The 21857-nt window shown below is 42.0% G+C and overlaps 1 protein-coding gene across 1 annotated transcript in view; it reads left to right on the top strand.

The window, feature by feature from the left end:
* The window catches only part of LOC115081713 (maltase-glucoamylase, intestinal-like), a gene marked incomplete at its 5' end in the record, with an annotated part of 276490 nt that overhangs the window by 169248 nt on the left and 85385 nt on the right, over nt 1–21857 (top strand). Inside the window, 6 exon segments of the mRNA XM_029586132.1 lie at nt 568–664; nt 2786–2898; nt 3214–3339; nt 7546–7674; nt 12065–12178; nt 19955–20017. Coding sequence (XP_029441992.1) covers nt 568–664; nt 2786–2898; nt 3214–3339; nt 7546–7674; nt 12065–12178; nt 19955–20017 — 642 coding nt within the window.

Here is a 21857-nt window from a genome sequence, read left to right as displayed (position 1 = left end):
TCTCCTCACTCCACTTGCCACTCTTTCTCCCCCCTCCCACCCGGCTACACAGTTCTACTTCTGTTTTATCTACAAATTAAGCCCTGAAACAATGTATAGGAATAATAGGCTGTTTTACCTTTCTTTATTTCTAAAATGACTGTTTTCTTATGCTTTAATCTTTATAGTATTAGTCATTACATGTAAAACATGTGCAAGTCATTATTTATATAAATTAATGTGACAGGATGGATGCATTGTAGTGGAAAACATTTTATGTTAGTAAAAATATCAATAATTATTGCATAGTACACTTTCCACCATACTTGAATGTTTCTTAATATTTTGCTTAAAAATGTTTATCTGATGAAACAAATCTTTGTTGGAAAAAAATGGATTGTGAAGCTCTTGAAACTCTCTTATTCTCAATCTATGGGAAAAGACCTTAATGTATCAGGCCCATAGTGGGGAAGAGGGGAGTTGCTTTAAGATTTCCCTGCTATTCATTAGATTAGACTGAAAAACACCTGAAAGTTTTTACTGATACTTTGCCCTCCACAATTACCTTCTTCTGTCTTGGTTTTGCAGTACAAGCTGAATTCCTACGGTGTTCATCCGTATTATATGGGCTTGGAAAACGATGGAAATGCTCATGGAGTTCTGTTGCTAAACAGCAATGCCCAAGGTAAAATAAAATAAAATGCTGGTATGTTTTTGTTTTTTTTAATGCAACATTTTACATGTTGGAAAAGGTCATCACTACATCCAGTGGAACATCGCCCCAATCTTGTTCAATCACTCCCTAACCATCTTTACCCATTCCATTCTGGATAGTACCCTTTGTCTAATAGGATTTCTATAGGAATGGGAACTAATAAAAGCCAAAAAAGGCATCATGTTCATGTCCCTATTGACTGGAAGGTATAATTTAATCTCTTATTAGCACAAGTTTTTGAGCTTAGGGCAATATTCAATGAACATAATTACTTTGCTTAAGCCTGTATACTCTGTCAGCTATTTAGGAATAAGCTTTTTTTTTTCTTGTTATTGTACCTGTAATTTACTGTCAGGCTCCTTGGTGTACTATGCTGTATAATTGAAGAAATAGAATAACAAAGGTTCTCAGAACCTGGACAGACTTTATCTATTACAAGGAAAAACCAATGACCTTTGTTGCTTTTTCCTTGTTCAAGTACTTCCCTTCTCTTTCCCTTTGCTCTTGGAGGCACTTTCTAACAGCATCCTATTGTTAAGGTGTAAATAAATGTGCCCAGTTTCAATGAACGCATAACTCCACCATTTAAATATCAGTAGGCTTTTAGTGCAGTATCTGGAAGTTTCAGAATGTTCCGCAAGATGGAAGGAGGCAGGGTGAACCAGCTTTGCAGGCTACCATAGCTCACTGGATCAAGGAGGTGGTCATGGAAGCCTATGTGGATGTAAGAAAGCCATTTCACTTTCAGGTTAAGCTCACTCCACTAGGGCTCAGGCAGTCTCCTGGGCGGAAGCTAGACTGCTGTTTCCTGTCGACATCTGCCAAGTGGCAATGTGGTCCTCCTTACACACCTTCCCAGCATGGTGTTAGTTGATACTCTCCCCTCTGAGCCAGCACTGACCCAGTGTCCCAGCATGGTGTTAGGGGACACTCCTCCCTCTGAGCCAGCACTAACCCAGCATGGTGTTAGTTGGCACTCTCCCCTGTGAGCCAACACTGACCTGGACGCTCAGGCCTGGGAGGACGCAGCCTTTGCAAGGGTGGTGTTAACTGGACTGTGGGCAGCTTCCCACCCCAATCGGGAGTAACTTTTGTACATCCCATTGATCCTGAATCCATCTGGCTATGCGGGAGCCCGGCCGTGGTCTTTTCCTGTTACGAGTCTGTTCCTGTTCTTGCTTCGTGTTCCTTGCTGGTTTTGCCTACCCGGATTCTGATCTCTGACTATGGACCCGACTATGCTCTGCCTGACTCCTTGGAACTTGACATCTGGCTTTGGACCCAACTCCTCTCCACTTGACTCCTTGGACCTGATCTTGGCTTGGCTGACCATCCCTCGGACTGATACACCAGTTCTGACCATGGCTGTCCACTTGGACACTCTCTGGCCTCATCCACGTTACCAAGCACCTCTACTGGCTCTGGGAACTTTTCATCATCTCCCAGGGAGACCCCTAGAAGCCCACCTAAGTCCAGGCGGTCCGGAAACTCAAGTGCTCAACCCGCAGGGAGACCAGACTGTTAATGGCGAAGCCCCCAGCTTGATTCTGTATTCTCGTGTGCTCCACCTCCTGGCAGCAGGTGCCCTCTGGGGCCACCCAGAGGATAGCACCAATCCTGCTCCAGGCCAATAGTCCACCTCCAGCGCAACAATCACTTGTTTAGTTTCTTTTTTTTCCAGTTATCCAGCTGTGTTTTTCCATCCAGACTTAGCTAGATAACTTTACCTAAACAGTGCTGATATCAGTGCTAGCCAGGCAAATTTAAGCTACACTCCTTGAATTTTCCTACTCTGCTCTATTTTTAGCTAGCTAAGTTTTAGTTAGGTAATGAACTACCGGGCTAAAACACAGAGTGCATACATGCTAGGTTCTAGAGGAAATCTTGGTCTCTAATCCTTGGCCAAAGACTGATACTATGATGGCTGGGCTTGCAAGAAAAATAGAGAGGGATCAGAGGGTTGACAATAACTGAAACAGCTGTAAGTAAAGGTTGTGACGGAACTAGTACTACTAAGGAAGAGGAAGCAGATGAGTTGGGAAAAAAAAAAAAGAAGATTGCTTCTGATTTTGTTTTTCCATTTATTTCTAGATATCACATTTCTACCAACTCCAGCTCTGACATATCGAACGATTGGAGGAATTTTGGACTTTTACATGGTTTTGGGCCCAAAACCAGAGTTGGTTGTTAAGGAGTATACCGAGGTATAATATATTGTAAATATGATACAGTAATTAGCATTGTTTCCTACTATCGTTTACTTTGTTTAAAAGTTATTTTGCATATTTAACCCTAACTTGAATGCAAAAAGTTGTATTTCTGCTCGTTGACTCTCCTCCTCTGTATTTCGCATATTACCCAGTTGGCCCTTCCCTTGTTCATTGTAACTTCCTTTCTCAGTTACTTGTAAACCGACATGATGTGTCCTACGAATGCCGGTATAAAAAAAGTGTTAAATAAATAAAATAAATAAATTATCTGCTTCTTCCTAACCTGAAACAATGCTTTGTCATCATTAGCTTATTGGGCGTCCCGTCTTGCCAGCCTACTGGAGTTTGGGATTCCAGTTATGTCGCTATGGATATGAAAACACCACTGAAGTTGATAACTTGTATGAAGACATGAAAAGAGCCAAGATACCATACGTATGTCTTTTTCAGTTTCAGTTTATATTTTTAAGATTTCCAGTTCTAGATGCATTCTTTGGCAGCAAAAGTACAAATCACCACAAGAGAGAGAGAGACAAGTATTTCCATGTAGTGAGGCTTGTGCTTATCAAACAAATATCGCAGTGGTCAGCTTTGTATGTGATGCAGAGCTGTCAGTTTTGCTCTTGAAGTTCAGATGATCACTGGGACAGAGACTTTTATACAGGTGCACGGGCAGGGGCGAATTGCGGGTAAAGATTGGCCCGGGGATTTTCCGCCCAAGCCGGCCCAGGAGATACCCCGTGGTCTGTTGAGCACGGATCTGTCGCGGCCACACTCAGCAGACAACGTGACCAGAGCGATCGGCCCACCAGGGGATGCCTGATCCCCCGATAGGCCAATCCGCCCCTGTGCACGGGTGCACAGGTGTTCACATTTGCTGGCTCACATCCAGAGATGCATCCATTATATAACATACGCGCGTTTGTGCACGTTATAAAATGGGCTGGATGCGCGTACATGTGCACACAATTTTAAATGGATGCACACATATGTGCTCAAATATGCATAGGTGGGGGAATTTTTAAGGGCTGCGCACCGATGCTATTTGCTATTTTCCCAGTTTGTTCAAAGTTCTTCCAGCTTAGGGATAGGATTTGAAAAACTCCCTAATTTAATAGCCTCTGATTCCCCTTGTTAGTCCCAATCCTTAAAACCTCGCTGACTAGCCCTGATTTTTTTTGTATTATTACGTACACATAATCTATATCCGTAGTAACGTTATGTGTTAGAAGATTCCAGCACACGCCTGTGTGCGCAAGAATTTACACGCATATTTCTTGGCCTTCCCCAACATGCCCAAGCCCCGCCCAGATCACGCCCATGCTCTGCCCCTTTTTAGAATCTTTTCACTTGTGCATGAAGCGGGAGATATGCACATCCATGGGCGGCTTACAAAATCCGCTTGGTGCGCGCTGACCCAACTTGTACATATATCTCCCAGTTTTGATGCATGCGGGGCTTTTAAAATTCGCCTTTAACTGAATGGTAAGGATGTGCCTTTGTTTGCAAATGAAATTTAAAAAATGTAACAAAGCATCCTAATTTCATTTCAAAGGAGTTCTGCATGTACAAATAGCATGTACAAAACGTCTAAGCTATTTTATAAATGTCAAGAGTATGTGCATATTTTTGGTTCTGCACGTACATTTTACCAGAGTAAAAAAGGGGCAATCTAGATGCATTCTGGGGCATGGTTCTGAAGAATGCTATTTTGTAAGAGGTATAGTGGTATACATTACCAAACTTATTCATACACTTTTATTCTTGCTGACTTGCATAAATGAAATTGGAATTGTCTTTTTGCTATTTATGGGTGGGAGGTCTGGGTGAGCTGGTATAGGGTCTAGATGAACTGGAGAAAGGCTGGGTGAACTGGCAAAGGTATCTATGAACTGGTAATTCCAAGTATGTGTGCATGGTATACACACATTTATTTGTGTATACACAATTATTTTGCGCATGAAATATATATACACATATGTTTATAAAATGGGTTGCATTTTAAATATCTGCATACTGAAACATATGCATGTACTTTCAAAATGAAATATGTGAAATTTTTAGGGTCATTTTCATCCATAAATTTCTGAATTTTTCTAAAAGTCATACATCGGTTTAAACCAATTTTCATCCTACTTTTAGAATGATTAAAGAGCAGCTCTAGATCTGCAGATGCAATGTCCCAAGGTCTCCAGCAACTGCTGGAGCCAATATAGGCCCAAGCACATGCATTTCAAGTCCCCCCCACCACAACCCCCAGCGAAAGCGTTTGCTCTCCAGTTTTTAAACTAGAACAAAGGGGAAAGCAGACAGTCGCTCAGCAGCGCATGGTTCGGAGAGAGGTATCTTCAAAGGATACTAATGATGCATTAGAATTAGGGCATCCCGACAGTGCGTTTCCAATAATAAGAAAAGTAGACCAAGTGCCTGTAACTAAAAACTCACCTGAGCTAAAAAATTCTAACTTATCCCTATCAGTTAAAAAGCAGAATGAAAATACAAACAAAAAACAAACTTTGAAATGTTTGTATGCTAATGCCAGAAGTCTAAGAAGTAAGATGGGAGAATTAGAATGTATAGCAGTGAATGATGACAGACTTAATTGGCATCTCAGAGACATGGTGGAAGGAGGATAACCAATGGGACAGTGCTATACCGGGGTACAAATTATATTGCAATGACAGAGAGGAGCACCTGGGAGGCGTTGTGGCGCTTTATGTCCGGGATGGCATAGAGTCCAACAGGATGAACATCCTGCATGAGACTAAATGCACAATTTAATCTTTATGGGTAGAAATCCCTTGTGTTTTGGGGAGGACTATAGTAATAGAAGTATACTACTGTCCACCTGGCCGAGATGGTGAGATGGACAGTGAAATGCTAAGAGAAATTAGGGAAGCTAACCAAATTGGTAGTGCAGTAATAATAGGAGATCGCTCCCGGGACCCCCACTGGACCACCAGGTAATTTTTAAATATTTTGTGGGGGGTCGGGAGGGTTTTAAAAAAAGGGAGCTGTTTTAAAAGGTTGGGGTGGGTTTTTTGTTTATCGGCTCGGGCACAGCCTATAAAAAAAAAAACCCGATCGGGCCGCATGAAAAAAAATTCAGAATGTGAATCGGTTCCGATTCCGGTTCCGATTCACATCTCTACTCTCTACATAGCTTCAAGCAGGGTAGGTAGAGAGTGCAACAAACTAGGTAGAGAATGCATTGTACAAATCAACTTATAATAATGCATTCATTGAGACAGTCTTGTAGTTTTCCTAGATATGTGTTCATTTGTGGAGAAAAAGCTATTTCTTCACTGATCTTTACTCCAGCAAGTCCAAGGTTGAAGCTGGCTCTATTTTTAGTACCAGCATCTAACTCATCTCTTTTTAAATAAATAGCACACAAATTATGCTGCAGCTTATTAATTTAAGGTTATTTTTTAAATATTTCAAATGCTATCTTTAGTATCTTGTTCAGTGCATTTCTGTACTTTCCCCAGATATCTATGATATAAAGGGTTTGTAAATGAGCCCCTTAATAGTAAGTAGGCTGTTGCAGAGATCTTTGACAAGGGAGTCTTGGGGACCCCCTTGCCAAAAGTCCCTGGTGGTCCAGCGAGTGATCTCTTGCACTCGGACCATCGGCTGCCAGTATTCAAAATGGTGCTAATAGCCTTTGCCCTTATTATGTCACAGGGGGCTACCAGTGCCATTGGTTGGCCCCTGTCACATGGTAGGAGCACAAGATGGCACCAGCCGTCCTTGCTCCTGCCAAGTGTCAGGGGACGACCAATGGCACTGGTAGCCCCTGTGACATCTTAAGGGCAAAGGGCACCAGTGCCATTTTGATTTGTGGTAGGCCTGATGGCCCGAGAGGGAGACATCGCTCGCAGGACCCCGCTGGACCACCAGGGCTTTTAGTAAGTCTTGGGAGGGATCGGGATGTGGGGGGATTGTAAGAAAGTAAAATTGAAGGGTTGGTGTGTTCTTTTCCGATTCGTTTTTTTTTTCCCGATTCGTTTTCAGACTTGTTTTTCCCGATCTGTGCTGATAAAAATAATCTGCAGAAAAACAAAATTTTCAATGAAGCGCCCGAACCGAGATATGTCCCAATATGAAGAAACGAAGCTCATCTCTATTGTGGTGTTAATTTTAGAATAATGCACAGGAATTTGCAGGCTTTTATACTCCTTAACCACGCTTAAGTTTACTTTGAAAATTATCCCAAGAAAACTACCTGCACAAAGTTATACCTTCTATTTCTACGGGGAATGCTACATACATACCTTTCAAAATCAAAATGTATGCACAGAAATATAAGCCCCACCCAGACATTGTCTTCTGAAATGCCTCTCTCTGATTTGCTTAAAATTACATGCATAAAGAATGTTTGTGCTCAATTTTACATACATATCGACAAGGCAGTTTTCAAAAGGGCTATTTCTGTGCGTAGAACACCCTTTGAAAATTGCCCTCCATAGGATCTATAGTACAAGGTTCTCTGTAAACTCAACACACTGTGGGTCTACATCAAAATGACATGATACCAACAGTACAGTATCTTATATTCAGAAATATGGTAGTTCCATAATGAACTATAACAACTTGTAGTCTCTGTTTTTATGATTCAAGCATGTCTTTTAATTACAGGATGTACAGTATACAGATATTGACTACATGCTACGACAGCTAGATTTTACCCTCAGTCCAAAATTTGAAGACCTTCCTAACCTAGTTAATCGAATGAAATCAGAAGGAATGAGATTTATTATTATTTTGGTAAGTACATGTTTAAAAAAAAAAATTCTTGATAAAACAATAGCTGTTTCAAAAGTATATTGACTGCATTTTATTATCTATGAACAGTACAGAATGTATAATTCTTGGTCTGCTATTAGCAATTACGTTTTTAAACTATTGCTGGTAGCAAAGAATTTAGGGACAGATATGCTAAAAGTGCATTAATGGTAATACAGGCTTTATTTCAATTTAAATGCCTGCATTATCAAACACTTGCATTTAATGCACTTAAGACTTAACATGTGTTAATTAATGCTAACATGATATCTATGCTAATTAGGTAAATGGGAGCAAATTCATGCAAAATAGCTAATTATCTATTCGTACATAAAAAAATAAAGCAGATTAATTCAAAAGACTTTATACCTTAGGAAGGTGTAATTATGCTTTTGCTATTCTGTATTAATGCACTAACTTTAACAAGCAGACATTATTGCAAAGCTCATTTGCATGCGATTAATAATGGTCAATTATGTGAACTAATTTCTGCATATTAATAGTCGATGTTAATACAGTTTAGTATATCGGGCACTAAACTTGCTGTTGCAATGCTGGAAGCTGCCAGGAGTGGAATAAGTGTTCAGCAATCTCGGTGGCCAGGAGGCTTTTCTGGTATGGCGGGTTGGGCAGAAATTATAAGGTTGGGGGACTGGTGGGGGGGGGGGGGGGGGTGAGAAGGAAACCAGAGGAAAGGTTATTTGGAGAAACCACAGAGAGGGTGGGTGAGGTTGCTGTAAGGACCAACACCGGTGTTATTTCCTTTCTGGGAAGCAGAAGAAATTGTTTTGTGAAGATCTGGAAGGAAGTGGTTTTCTGCCCTCTTCCTACCCATCTAAGGACCTGTGAAGATACCGTCCCAGTTTGGATTCCTCCCAACAGTGATCCCATTGAATTACAAGCAAAATATCTACTAATTGTAAGAGACTTTTGAAAATTGTTGAGGACACCCATCAGGAGTCTTCACCTCCTGGAGGGAGAGAGGATTTACTCTCTGTGCATGGACAGGATGTTGGCCATCTTTGGAAAGGGTTTCCCCGACCACCTTAGGGTTACCCTGCCCATTGGGACCACCACTTTGCCTAATCCAGGAGGGTGGATGGATCCCTTCCCTAAGACTTCTGTACGGATAAGAGGATAAAGCTGTAATCAAGAGGAGAAAGGCTGAGGTGCTGGGATTCGTTTAATTGTGCCATTCCATCTAACTGGTTATTCAGTAATTTTGGACATTAACCCAGAGCATCCAGTGTATTTATTTGGGCTTGCAGCACAGTGAAGAGAAATTACCCCTCTCCCAGGGACAAACAGAAGGAAGTTAATCACCCCGCACTGGGCCCTGCAAGTTAAGGGGCGTAACCCTGAAAACCCGCTCCTGCGCAGGCTGAGCCTATTTTGCGTAGGCTTGGCGATGCACGCAAGCCCTGGGATGCGCATATGTCCCGGGGCTTGAAAAAAGGGGCGGGGAGTGGGCGGGCCTGGGGCGGAACCGAGGCCTCCGGCACAACGTTCGTGCCGGGGCTAGTGTGCCGGCACTCGGCCGGTATGCACAACCTACACCTGCCCAAAGGCAGGCGCAACTTCATCAACAAAGATCAGGGGGGGTTTAGATAGGGCTGGGGGCAGGTTAGATAGGGGAAGGGATGGGAAGGTGGAGGGGGGGGGGTGGAAGGAAAGTTCCTTTCTAGGCTGCTCCGATTTCGGAGCGGCCTCAGAGGGAACAGGGAAATCCATCAGGGCTCCCCTAGGGCTCAGCGCGTGCAAGGTGCACAAGTGTGCACCCCCTTGCGTGCACCGACTGGATTTTATAAGTTGCGCGGCATCTTATAAAATCGGGCGTAGATTTGCGCATGCCGGGTTGCGCGCAAAAATCTATGCCCGCGCGTAGGTTTAAAAATCTGGCCCTAACCTTTCCCCCCAAAGAAAAAGTTCCTCACCCTGGGGAAAGTAGCACAAAGAAGAGCTAGCCAGGGTTTCTGTCCCAAAGAACTTATAAAATTCTTTTATGGCCCCGCCCATGCAGGACAGGCACACCTGGGTGGAGTTGCATTATTATTTTAAAATCTGCTTTCCTTAGTCTGTTGAGTATTTTTGCTATGTTCATATCTTACGTGCATCAATGGCATTAAAAATTGGTATAGTAGTGCCCAGATTTCCTTTGTTTCATAATGGAAATGACTAAATATGAGGTATTTTCAAAATGTTTAGATACCAGTATATGTGCAAATATTTCAAGATAAAACTCAAACCAGGTGATTTTGGCTGAATTTTGAATATTTTCCTGAATTTTCTGGAATAGATTATTGAAAATCAAATCTGATTTTGTGAGATTTGATGCAAATGAACTTTTCTGCTTCAATTCACTTCCCATCTACCAGGTATGGATCTGCTCAAAATCAGATGTGGATTTTCCAATTCACAAAAATCTGCATCAGATATTTACAAAAAAAAGTGCTTACTCAAATAATTTGAAGAAATATTGAAATTCTTGTTTATCTATTGAATGTTTGTTTAATGTTTTGAACACTTAGGGGTGTTCAGATCAAAAGCTTTTGTTTCATTTCATTTTGAGGGAATTCCAGCCAAATTTCATATGATTAGGGGTGCTTTTTTGTTTTTATACATTTCAGGAAATAGTGCACACTACCCAAAAAAAAAATAGAGTACAGCGCAAATATTGGTTTGCAAATGAAATAAAACAAGAATATTATGCTGTGTTTTTCATTTTATTTGCAAATTAATATACTGTACATCCCTAGCTACTTCTATATTTGTTTCTCCTCATGAGTGAGATAAAAATTAGAAGAGAAAAGAGAAACCTTAATTTGTTTTTTTGTTTGTTTGTTTTTTTGTCAAAATACTTTTTATTAACAGGGAAACGGCAGACATAAACATCAAACAGGCACTGTAAAGCACATAACATACCGCGGAATCCACACAACCATATTAACATGTCAAAAACCAGGTTTCACAATGTCACCTATCCCTGATTTTCCTTTTTTACCAAGACCCCCCTGCTGCTCTTCGGCGCCCCCTACAGCTTGGCGCCCTAAGTGACCACCGAAGTTCACCTAATGGTCACGTCGGCCCTGCCTACACCCACTGAACTACCTTCCCCCACTGAGGAACCAGTTAGGGAAGCTCCCAAATCAGGTGACCCTTCAGGTAGCTCTTTTTCCCTTCCTGCACTGGGCTGGAAAGAGCAAAATTAGAAGGAGGTAATTCTCCCGGGCCTCCAAACAGCATTGACACAAATTCTAGATAACGCCAGGTTGAGATGCCCAAATATGACAAGCAACATATAGGGCAAGGTGCTTAGGATTCTTCCCTATGGGCGCCATGGTCTGTCAATATGCCTAAGAGGCACCTGACAACACTGTGCCTATATAAGCACTCAACCTGAGCTCCCTCATGATGCAAAGATAATGCATGCAAAAAAGGGTGTGTGTGTGCGTGTGCAAACAATGTGTGTGCACAACAAGGTATTTGTGCACAAATGGGCGCCCTGATAGATGCTCCTATGTGCCTAAATAGGCGCCTAGCTAGGAGCCCAACTAGGTGCTCAACAAAATGCACAATGGACTGCACTGACAGGATCCAATGGAACTGAAGAGGGCAATCTATGGCGCACAAACAAACCACGCGAAAACGCCGCGATGACCTACCACACAGAGAACTAGCAGAGCCTTGGAGTGGGGCCTAGCCATAAGGGCTGCACAAACTACCAGGCTGCCCCCATTCCTAGAACTTCACCGGAGGCGGAAACGGCCATCAAATCACTCGCCGAACACAGAGACCGAGAGGGCGGGGGAAGAATCCCTACTCAACTCCCCTTCACTTCTTCCTTTTTCCTTTTTTTTTTATAACACCCTTTACCTGAGCTCAGCCCATTCTGGCTGAGTACAAGGTCGGTCTCCAACTGTGGGGGGAGAGGGCATAGGCCTTCACCGCCATGCTCAGCTTTTTGCACCTGCTTGCCTTTCGGCTGTTTTGGGTTTTTTTTCACAGCTAAGTCCACACCAGTTAAAAAACAGCTACCATACCAAGGCACTTACCTGAGGGAGCACAGAAGTCACCTCAGGAATTCTCGACTGAGGGAGGGACTATATGGTATCATCACAGGAGTGTGCAGACAATTAATTTTCTCTTCTTTTCTCCTTCAAAACCTTAAAGCAATTCCCAGAGAGAGATGCACGTCCACCATCTGCTGGAGATGGAGAATACTGGTGGGCTGATATCACTGCAGAGGTACTGTAATGTCAGCTTTGCTCCATCTCCATCTGCTGGTAGAGGTGCTTGACCCACTGGTTTTGGATTCACCTGTCTGTACGGGAAGAAATTCTTCATTTCAACTCTGTCTATTCTTTCTTTTCAGGACCCTGCCATTTCAGGCAATGAAACAACTGGAAGTTATCAACCATTCTCAAGAGGGCTCCAGAATAATGTTTTTATTACATGGCCAAATGAAACTGAAATTATATGGTCAAAGGTACTATATTAAAGATTTATATTATATAGTTAATGTGGCTAAGTTTCTGAACTGTAAAACGTGTGTCTGAAGATAATTCTAGTTCTACTATAAATATAAACATGGCAGATGATACCCAACAAAGATCAATTAAGAACATAAGAACATAAGAAATTGCCATGCTGGGTCAGACCAAGGGTCCATCAAGCCCAGCATCCTGTTTCCAACAGAGGCCAAAACCAGGCCACAAGAACCTGGCAATTACCCAAACACTAAGAAGATCCCATGCCACTGATGCAATTAATAGCAGTGGCTATTCCCTAAGTAAAATTGATTAATAGCCATTAATGGACTTCTCCTCCAGGAACTTATCCAAACCTTTTTTGAACCCAGCTACACTAACTGCACTAACCACATCCTCTGGCAACAAATTCCAGAGCTTTATTGTGCGTTGAGTTAAATGTGCTACTTGCTACTTGCTAACTTCATGGAATGCCCCTAGTCCTTCTATTATTAACATAACATGAGAACTGCTCTATTGGGTCAGACTAAGGGTCCATCAAGCCGTCTCCTCTTTCCAACAGTGGCCAATCCAGGTCACAGGTATATGGGCAGGATTATAGTAGATAGATTCCATGCTGCTAACACCCAGGGATAAGCAGTGACTTTCTTCAAATCTACCTGTTTAATAACGGTTTATGGATTTTTCCTTCAACAACTTGAACAAACTGTTTTTAACCCTTGCTATGCTAAATGCCTTTACCACATACTCTGGCAAGGAATTCCAGAACTTAATTTTGCACTGACTGAAATTTTTTTTTCTGATTTTCTTTAAATGTGCCTAGCAACTTCATGGAGTGTCCCCTAATCTTTTTTTATTTTTTAAAGATTAAACAATCATTTTGCATTTACCTGTTCTACCCCACCAATGATTTTATAGACCTCTATCATATCTATGCTTAGCCATCTCTTCTCCAAGCTGAAAGGAAGCAGTTCCAATCTCTGTATCATTTTGTTTGCCCCTCTCCATACTTTTCTAATTCCATTATATTCTTTTTAATTACTGCAACCAGAATTGCACACAGTATTCATAAAGGATAACTTTCAAAGAATTCCACGGAGTTCTATATAAGTGCCTATACGGCCGTGCAGAGATCTACTACAATATTTTATAACCTGTGCATATCAGGTATGTGCGGATTATAAAATATGGGTATATCTACCTCCCAGCATATTCAAGTTTGATTGTTATATGTGTTGCAATGCATTAAAAGCCATACTTTCTCTACCTATTTTATATATATAAGCACTGAAAGGTAAATTTTAAAAGCCTGGCGCACACATTAAGTAGGGGATGCACAAATAAATCGGGCTCATGTGCGCCGAGATGATTTTTAAAGCTAGCATGATACGTGCTTATCTCCCGCAGCGCCTACATCTAGAAAGTTTTCAGAAAGGGGTGGGGAATGGGTGGGGCATGGGCATTTCAGGGCATGAACCATAGATGTGCAAGTAAATCCATGATGCGGCGTGTCCTGAGGCCTCCTGTCAAGTAACATTACTTCTGCTATGGATAGCACGCAAGTTAAAAAAATAAAGAAAAAATAGGCAGATCTGCACCGAGTTCACTTAGAGAATAGCCACTGCCATTAGCAATGGTAACATGGAATAGACTTAGTTTTTGGGAGCTTGCCAGGTTCTTATGGCCTGGATTGGCCACTGTTGGAAACAGGATGCTGGGCTTGATGGACCCTTGGTCTGACCCAGTATGGCATTTTCTTATGTTCTTATGTTCTTATGAGTTTTAAGGATGAGGGCTGACTGGGGGGAGTGAAGGCTATCAAACTGGGTTGTGGGGGGGGGGGGGGTTTGGAGGATTCCTCTCTTAACCGGGGATGAGCTGGTAAAACCAGGAATAGCTTTGGTGTGTGCCCCTTTTAAAACCCCCCCAGTTTATGCGCACCCACTTCAAATTTGTCGCCCCCCCCCCCCCCCCCCGTGTGCTGTACTTCTATACTACACTATATGATGTATTTCTCTTAGTTCATTGTAAACCAATATGATGTACCCACGAATGTCGGTATAGAAAATGTGTAAAATAAATAAATAAAATAAATAAAACATGTGTGCGCAGCCAGGCTATTTTATAACATGCGTGCATATATGCGCACAGGTTCTAAAATAGCTGCATGGCCAACGCACATGCGTACATGTGCACTGGTTTGAAAGTTACTGTCATATTTTACACATGAAAAAAATATGACTTCCTCACATAACACCCTGATTTATATACGTGGATATATATTTTTAAAAATTCACACATTCTTGAAATAACCGGTTTGCCAATACCTCAACAACTTCACCCAGTCATCTCCAGTTCATCGAGACCCTCCTAGAACTTCCCTCAGTTCACCCAAACCTCCCACCCAACGATAGCATACAACAGAGAAGTCTGATAATTAGCAGGTGTAAAATTACACAAATAAGTGACCAAATGTATTTGCAATAGTACCAACTCATAGCATTCGAAACAAGGCCAATGTCAAGTTCAGTGTGCATGTGACAGCCATTTTGTTGGCATTCCTTAAAAAATAGGTTCTTGCTGCAATTCTGAGTATGATATTTCGAGTATGTTTCACTGTACAAGGTCCAATACAAACCTAAACTGCTCTCATTATTCCGTTTTAACTGAAAGTTTAATGATTGAAAGTTTTCAGAAAAGAAGACATTAGGAGAAGTAATGTTTGTATTATATGATTGGTTCCAAAAATATATACTGTTTATTGTTCAGAGAAGGGCTACCAAAATGATAAGGGGAATGGAACAACTCCCCTATGAGGAAAGACTAAAGAGGTTAGGACTTTCAGCTTGGAGAAGAGACGACTGAGGGGGGATATGATAGAGGTGTTTAAAATCATGAGAGGTCTAGAACGGGTAGATGTGAATCGGTTATTTACTCTTTTGGATAGTAGAAAGACTAGGAAGCACTCCATGAAGTTAGCATGGGGCACATTTAAAACTAATCAGAGAAAGTTCTTTTTTACTCAACGCACAATTAAACTCTGGAATTTGTTGCCAGAGGATGTAGTTAGTGCAGTTAGTATAGCTGGGTTCAAAAAAGGATTGGATAAGTTCTTGGAGGAGAAGTCCATTACCTGCTATTAAGTTCACTTAGAGAATAGCCACTGCCATTAGCAATGGTTACATGGAATAGACTTAGTTTTTGGGTACTTGCCAGGTTCTTATGGTCTGGATTGGCCACTGTTGGAGGCGGGATGCTGGGCTTGATAGACCCTTGGTCTGACCCAGTATGGCATGTTCTTATGTTCTTATGTTCTTATATATGATTGGCTCTCCTTATAAGTGGGCATTATGTTCTAATCAAGAAGTTTTTGCTAAATGTTTCTCCATTATTAGATAACTAATCTATATTTTATCCTGTAGTAATAGAATTGAGTGCTTTGAAATGTATTCACATACATCTCATAAAATAGCAACTTGCATGCCTATGTGCAAACTACGTCCCGACATGCCCCAAACATACCCCTTTTTCCACACATAGGTTTGTTTGCACAAATGAATATATATGCTTCACATGCGCATGTATATACTGCTTTCGCACAAAACTTTTGAAACTTCACTCCTAAGTCTGGTTGCACCATGGAGCATTATAGAAGTTTTATGATATTCTCCATTTTATTCTCTATTCCTTACCTAATAATTCCTAACATTCTAATGATGCCTAGATCCTTTTCCTGGGGGTTGACTCCTGGTCTCCTAATAGTGTCTCCAGTAATTCTGGTCTACACTGCTAAGGATAGCAGAAGTTTAATTTCTTGTAAATATTCCTTCACCAAGTTAATTTTATCATCTTCCTTTATCATTATGAGTAGAGGAGTATAAAAATTAATATCTTGAACCTAATACCTGGCAGCATCTACCTACCAAGTTTTACAATCAAGTTTTATAATAAACACTTTGTACCTGAGGGATTGCAAGCAAATTTTCAAAGAGAAATTCCCTGCTTTAAAAATTTTGGACCAGTGATACTGTAGGCATGTCAGTCCTTCTGGACTTTGTAAAGTCCAAACCATTTATCAAGTATGGGGATTTCAAAATGAAATGCCGAAGCATTCCTTGATGGTCCTATTCTTCCCTTTCCCCCACACCAGGCCCCACACATTTCTGGCACTGGCAAAAGTACCTCTACCCACAAAGAGGAGCGCAATTTTCTGCCCTCAGTTTTACTGGGTGACTCCATAGTTACCTGGGTAAAACCTTTTTAAAATTGTTCTTCCTGTGGTACCATGTGATAAATATGACTGGTTGCCTATTAGACTACCAGAAGAAGGGAGAATATACCACATCCTTTTAAAGAGTCAAAGCTACAGAATTGTTATCTTTCTTAAAATCATTGATATCTATTTCCCAAAAAAAGTACAGCAGAATTAGAAAAGCAAAAGAGAGGGGCAACAAAAATGATAAAGGGGATGGAATGATTCTCTTATGAAGAAAGGCTAAACAAGTTAAGGCTCTTCAGCTTGGAGAAGAGACAACTGAGAGGTGATATGATAGATGTTTATAATATGGATGCACAACCAACAAATGTTTGGTTTGGTTTGGTTTGGTTTTGCAATTCATTTAATGTTTTTTTCTGGTTTAGTTCATTTTCCAAACACAAAGCACATTAAAAAATAAACAAATAAAACCCATCAACCAGCCTCCTGCCCTGCCTAAATTTAACCTAGGGCCTGGGTCTGCCCAGCTGGGCCTCTCTGGGCCCAGCTGGGGGTCTCCCTTGTCCCCTATGATCCCCTCTCTGTTATGTTCCGCTATCTGATGGGAGGAGCAATCAGATAGGAGTTAGCAATAAATAAAGCAGAGGCAGTGAGAATGGCCCTCCGAGGAGTGAATAGCCCTGAGTGCGAACAAGGCCCCTGTGGAGTGGGTACCGAGATCACCCAGACAGGAACAGCAACTGAAGTCGCAGAATGGCAGAATTAAGCAGGACCGTAATCCTTGCTAACTCGTCATACTGAAAGCCAGCAGAGCTTAAGTGGTGAAAGTGGGTGACATCATGCAGTGGGGATGCCCCCGAGGTTCCCACCATGACGAGCTCAAGAAGGGGCCAGGCACGCGCGCGCGTGCCCTAGGTCACCTCAGATGTAAGGTGGCTGCCAGGAGCGCTCACGCCGTCCCGGCAACGCCAGGAGGGTTGGTGTGGAGAAGCGGAGGCAGCTTTCCTCCCCAGACTCGGAGCAGTGGAGAGAAAGGAGGTGAGCAGCAGAGGTCGCAGCCGGCTGCAACCGGGCGCAACAGCTTTGGGTCATATGGGCCTGCAAAGACACGCCTGACAGTACTACCTCAGTTGTTTCAGAGCCAGTACTGACATCAGAGTGCTCACCCAGCAGGCCTTCAGTTCCAGCCTTTAGTAAAGCAGCTGTGCAACATTGTCACATTCCCACAATGATCACAGGTCATTCCAAGCTAGCATACCTTTTTCTGGTTGCATGCACCCATACACAGATGCAGCCTGTTACTCCTACCTAGGCAAAATGTCAATTATCCTGTAAGGATGGTGAGGGCCTTTGCCGTTGGGATGTCATATTGGTTAGCTTAGCTTCTCCGGGAGGCTACACAAGGATACTGGTCAGACTGTGTGAAGGTAGGATTGTGAATCAGATGTCATGCCATAGTTTCTAATGACTAAGAGCACCCACATCTCCTCAGAAAAGGTTGTCATTGAACCCAATGCAAAGGTATGTTAGAAGCAATTTGTCTCGCCTGACCCATCACAGGTAGCCATGGAGATGTCACAGCCAGTCTAGCTGAGGTCTAGTTATGTGGTGCTGCTTTATGTATGTATGTACCTAGAAAATTTGTTGTGCAATAGATAGTATCAGTTACAGTCCTTATGTTATCTGTGGCCATCCTTAGAGGACATATGCTGAGGACTCCTGTGGTGAACAGCTTGCAAAATGGTCAGTTTAGAAGGTGAGTCACTACCTTACCAGTGTTTTTTTTTTTAAAGCTTTATTTATAAATTTTTCTAAACAGTTAACAAGCATAAATTTGGCAAGAAATGATATACAGAGAAAAGAAAATACACTTTCACATATTATTCAATACACAATAAAGCAAGTATCTTGTACCTGACATTAGATCTCTGTAACATCCTGTCAGACCACATATTTAAGGGGATTTCAATTGCAAATATCTAAGGAAATATATTAAACTATAAGTAACAAGGAATAAATCACAATAGCTAGTGCTACTTATATTATTCTGGTCGGTTTACTCGGAGCTGGTTCTAGGGATTGGAGAACCTGGATTTACGTTACTATTCACAAAGGAATTCAATTGAAGGGGGTAAAAAAAAACATATTTAACCCCAACATGCTTAATCACATACTTGCAAGGGTAATATAACCAAAAAGAAGCCCCCAAACCAGTAGCAGCTGGGCGCATCATTAGGAATCGTTTTCTTTTAGGTTGTGTCGATTTAGCTATAACTGGAAATATATGGATTTTTTCCCAAAAATAATATCTCTATTTCTTTTTTTTTATATTTATACATTTTATTCATATTGATAAAGCAGTTACAGACTCACATAGCACAAGAAGCAGAGTATGATATACATATACAACAACGGGTTCATACCATTTATAACTTGGGGAAAATCACGGCACACAAACGAAAATGTCTGCAGGGCTTTACCAAGACTTGGGCACCATATGAACAATGGCTCTTAAAATCAGCTTTCTAGGATTGCTGGCCAGAATGGGAATAATGAATGACACTGGTAGCCAAGTCAAGACAACCTTTGTTTGATAATATTGCTCCATACTACACCTTGCTATCTGTAAGCTAACCTGGGGTGGGGGGGGGGGGGAGGGCTCGCAGTGGGGATGGCTCAGCTTATATAATATCTCTATTTCTGAAAAACATTTTAAGTACAAACTCCCTATCCGAGTCTAGAGCTAACGAAACAATTAAAGTTGAAGTTTTCACTTCTTCCTCTATTGAAGTCTCTAGAAACGAGGAGAGATGTGAAATATCTATAATGGGAGATGCTGCCGACTTCATATTCACTTGTATAGATGACTTTATCGGTAAATAGTAAGCTTTTGAAATAGGTAGTAACAATTCTTCTTTTATTTGAAGTACTTCAAGGAAATATTTATGTAGCATCTCAATCGGACAAACTAACTTTTTCTTGGGAAAGTTCAAAATCCTAAGATTGCAGCGACATATACTGTTTTCCAAGTTTTCCAACTTGTTTTGCAAAAAAGTATGACCTGTTACAGTTGTCTTTACATATTTTTTGCATGTTAGTAATCAAAATGTTAATAAAAAATGTTAGTAATCAAAATGGCGCTGATGGCCCTTTGCCCTTACTATGTCACAGGGGCTAGCGGTGCCATTGGATGGCCCCTGTAACATGGTAGGAGCAATGGATGGCCGACATTTTCAGCTGAAAATTCACAAAAAATAAAGAGCCTAAAAGTTAGGCTCCTAAATGTAAGCCTGCTATTTATTTGCCTGGATTAGGTGCCTAGTTCTGAAGCCCATAGCTATGTTTCCCTGCCTAATGAAACTAGGAGCATAAATGTAGGCACTCAGCCCTAGTAAATTGTCAAAAGGGCTTATTTAGAAACCTAATTGGCCCCATTATGTTCTTATGTAAATCTTCCTCTTTATATTTAATCAATATGTCATACCTTTTTTGTTTTGAATTGCTCTCTTAAAAGACTATGCTTAAGTTGCTAAATTCCCTTATTTCCTTTCTTTTGAAGGTCTGGCCAGATCTTCCTAATGTAACTGTGAATGACTCTTTGGACTGGGATTCACAAGTAGAGGTATGCATATACTTGAACTGAAAAACCAATATTACACAATACACTATTGTCAGACCATAACAGTTTCTCTCTCTAATATTAATGTGAAAGTGATTTTGAAGCTCTCATGAATAATAAGTGTGAGAGATAATCATTTAAAATACTTTAATCTGTTATATTCTTTTAACCATTTATATGTTTAAAATGAGTTAATTTTATACCAATGATGACTCATTTAAAAAGCGTGAGCAAAGGTGAAAATTTTAGTCTTAAAATGGAATTTCAGTCCATTGCCTTCAATTTGACTCTAAAATCTGAACAAAACCTTGAGCCAGGATAAAATCATTGGAAATGTATGTAATGGGAACTATAAGTCTTATCCTTCAAAGGTAAGGTCCACACAGCAGAAAATGTTTGCTGTAACAAATCTGTGTTATTCTTAATTTCCAGTTGTTGTTTTATTTATTTTTCTCTCAGGCTCTCTTTTATTCAAGGAAGCAATATTGATCTTTATACAGAACCCTTGTGAGACCCCCATCTAGTGCACTATGTGCTTTTTGTTGCGTTTCCCGGCCGCAACAAGCCCGTGGCTGGCTCCACTCAACCCTGACACCCAGATTCTGGACCTGGCCCTTCCTCCTTGGCAGCGAAGGGCAGTTGCCTTTCTTAGGCACCTGCCTACTCGCAAGCCCGGACTTAACTTGTTCCTAACTGCTCGCCTGCTTCTGTCTGTCCAGGCTTCTGGAACATTGCCTAGTCTTTAACCTTGCTCGTTCGGACCCTGCGTCTCCTCCATATTTTGGCGCCCTGCCTTGGACACTCTCTCCAGGATCATCCACGCGGAGGCCTGCCTAAGACCAGCTGGCCCCGGTACCCAACGGCTCAACCTGCAGGGAAAGAGGGCAGGTATTGGCGAAGTTCCAGTCAACCTCTGCTTCCCGTTTGGCCCCACCTCATGACAGTGGGGACCCATGGGGGCTTTCCCCACGGGTAGTGCCAACTCCAACTCAGGTCAAGGGTCCAACTCCACAACAGATTGCCAAGGCCATGGACCCGGTGGAGCCTTCTGCTCTCCAGGCCATCCTGGACCTGGCCTTGAAGATCCAGGAACAGTAGCGGTTCTTGGAGGCATTGGCTATCTCCATTGAATGCCTCAATGCCCATTTGGACTCTCATTCTGGTTCCTCAGCTTCCATGACCATACCACTCAGGCACCGGCTACCTCAGCCAGAGCTCTGCTCGCCCTGCCCACTTCACCCCGCTTCAAATGAGGATCCGAAGCTCTGCAGAGGCTTCATGAACCAATTCTACATGCAATTCGCTCTGCAACCCTCCATCTTCCAAGACGACCTCACAAGGGTGACCTTCATCCTGTCACGCCTAGAGGGCAAGGCTTTAGAATAGGCTTCTCCCTTATGGGAGCATACGGACTCTCCAGGAGCTATCACGCTTTGTGACTACCTTTCGTCAGACCATTGATATTCCAGGGAGGTAGGCTATGGCTAGTTCGAATCTTCTGCATTTGCAGCAAGGTCACCAAGCGCTCATTGAATATATTATAGAATTACGGACCCTGCTACGGAGTTTGGCTGGCAGGAGAATTGCCTCCGAGCCATTTACCTAGATGGCCTGTTGCCCCAATTCAAACATGAGCTTGCAGCCCATGAACTACCCTCCTCTCTCAAGGATCTCATTGACCTTGCAGGTCACATAAACCATCACCTCCAGGAGCACCACCGGGAAGCCCGGGTATCCCAGCATCTCACTGCAGACCATTCTTGCTCTCCATCTGCGGTGAGCCCTGCAACCAGTGGAGCTCTGCCATCTACTAAGCTTCAGGAACCCATGCAGTTGGAATATG

This window comes from Rhinatrema bivittatum, unplaced genomic scaffold (assembly GCF_901001135.1).
Source record: "Rhinatrema bivittatum unplaced genomic scaffold, aRhiBiv1.1, whole genome shotgun sequence".
NCBI classification, from domain to species: domain Eukaryota; kingdom Metazoa; phylum Chordata; class Amphibia; order Gymnophiona; family Rhinatrematidae; genus Rhinatrema; species Rhinatrema bivittatum.
This window is presented reverse-complemented; position numbering and strand designations above follow the sequence as displayed.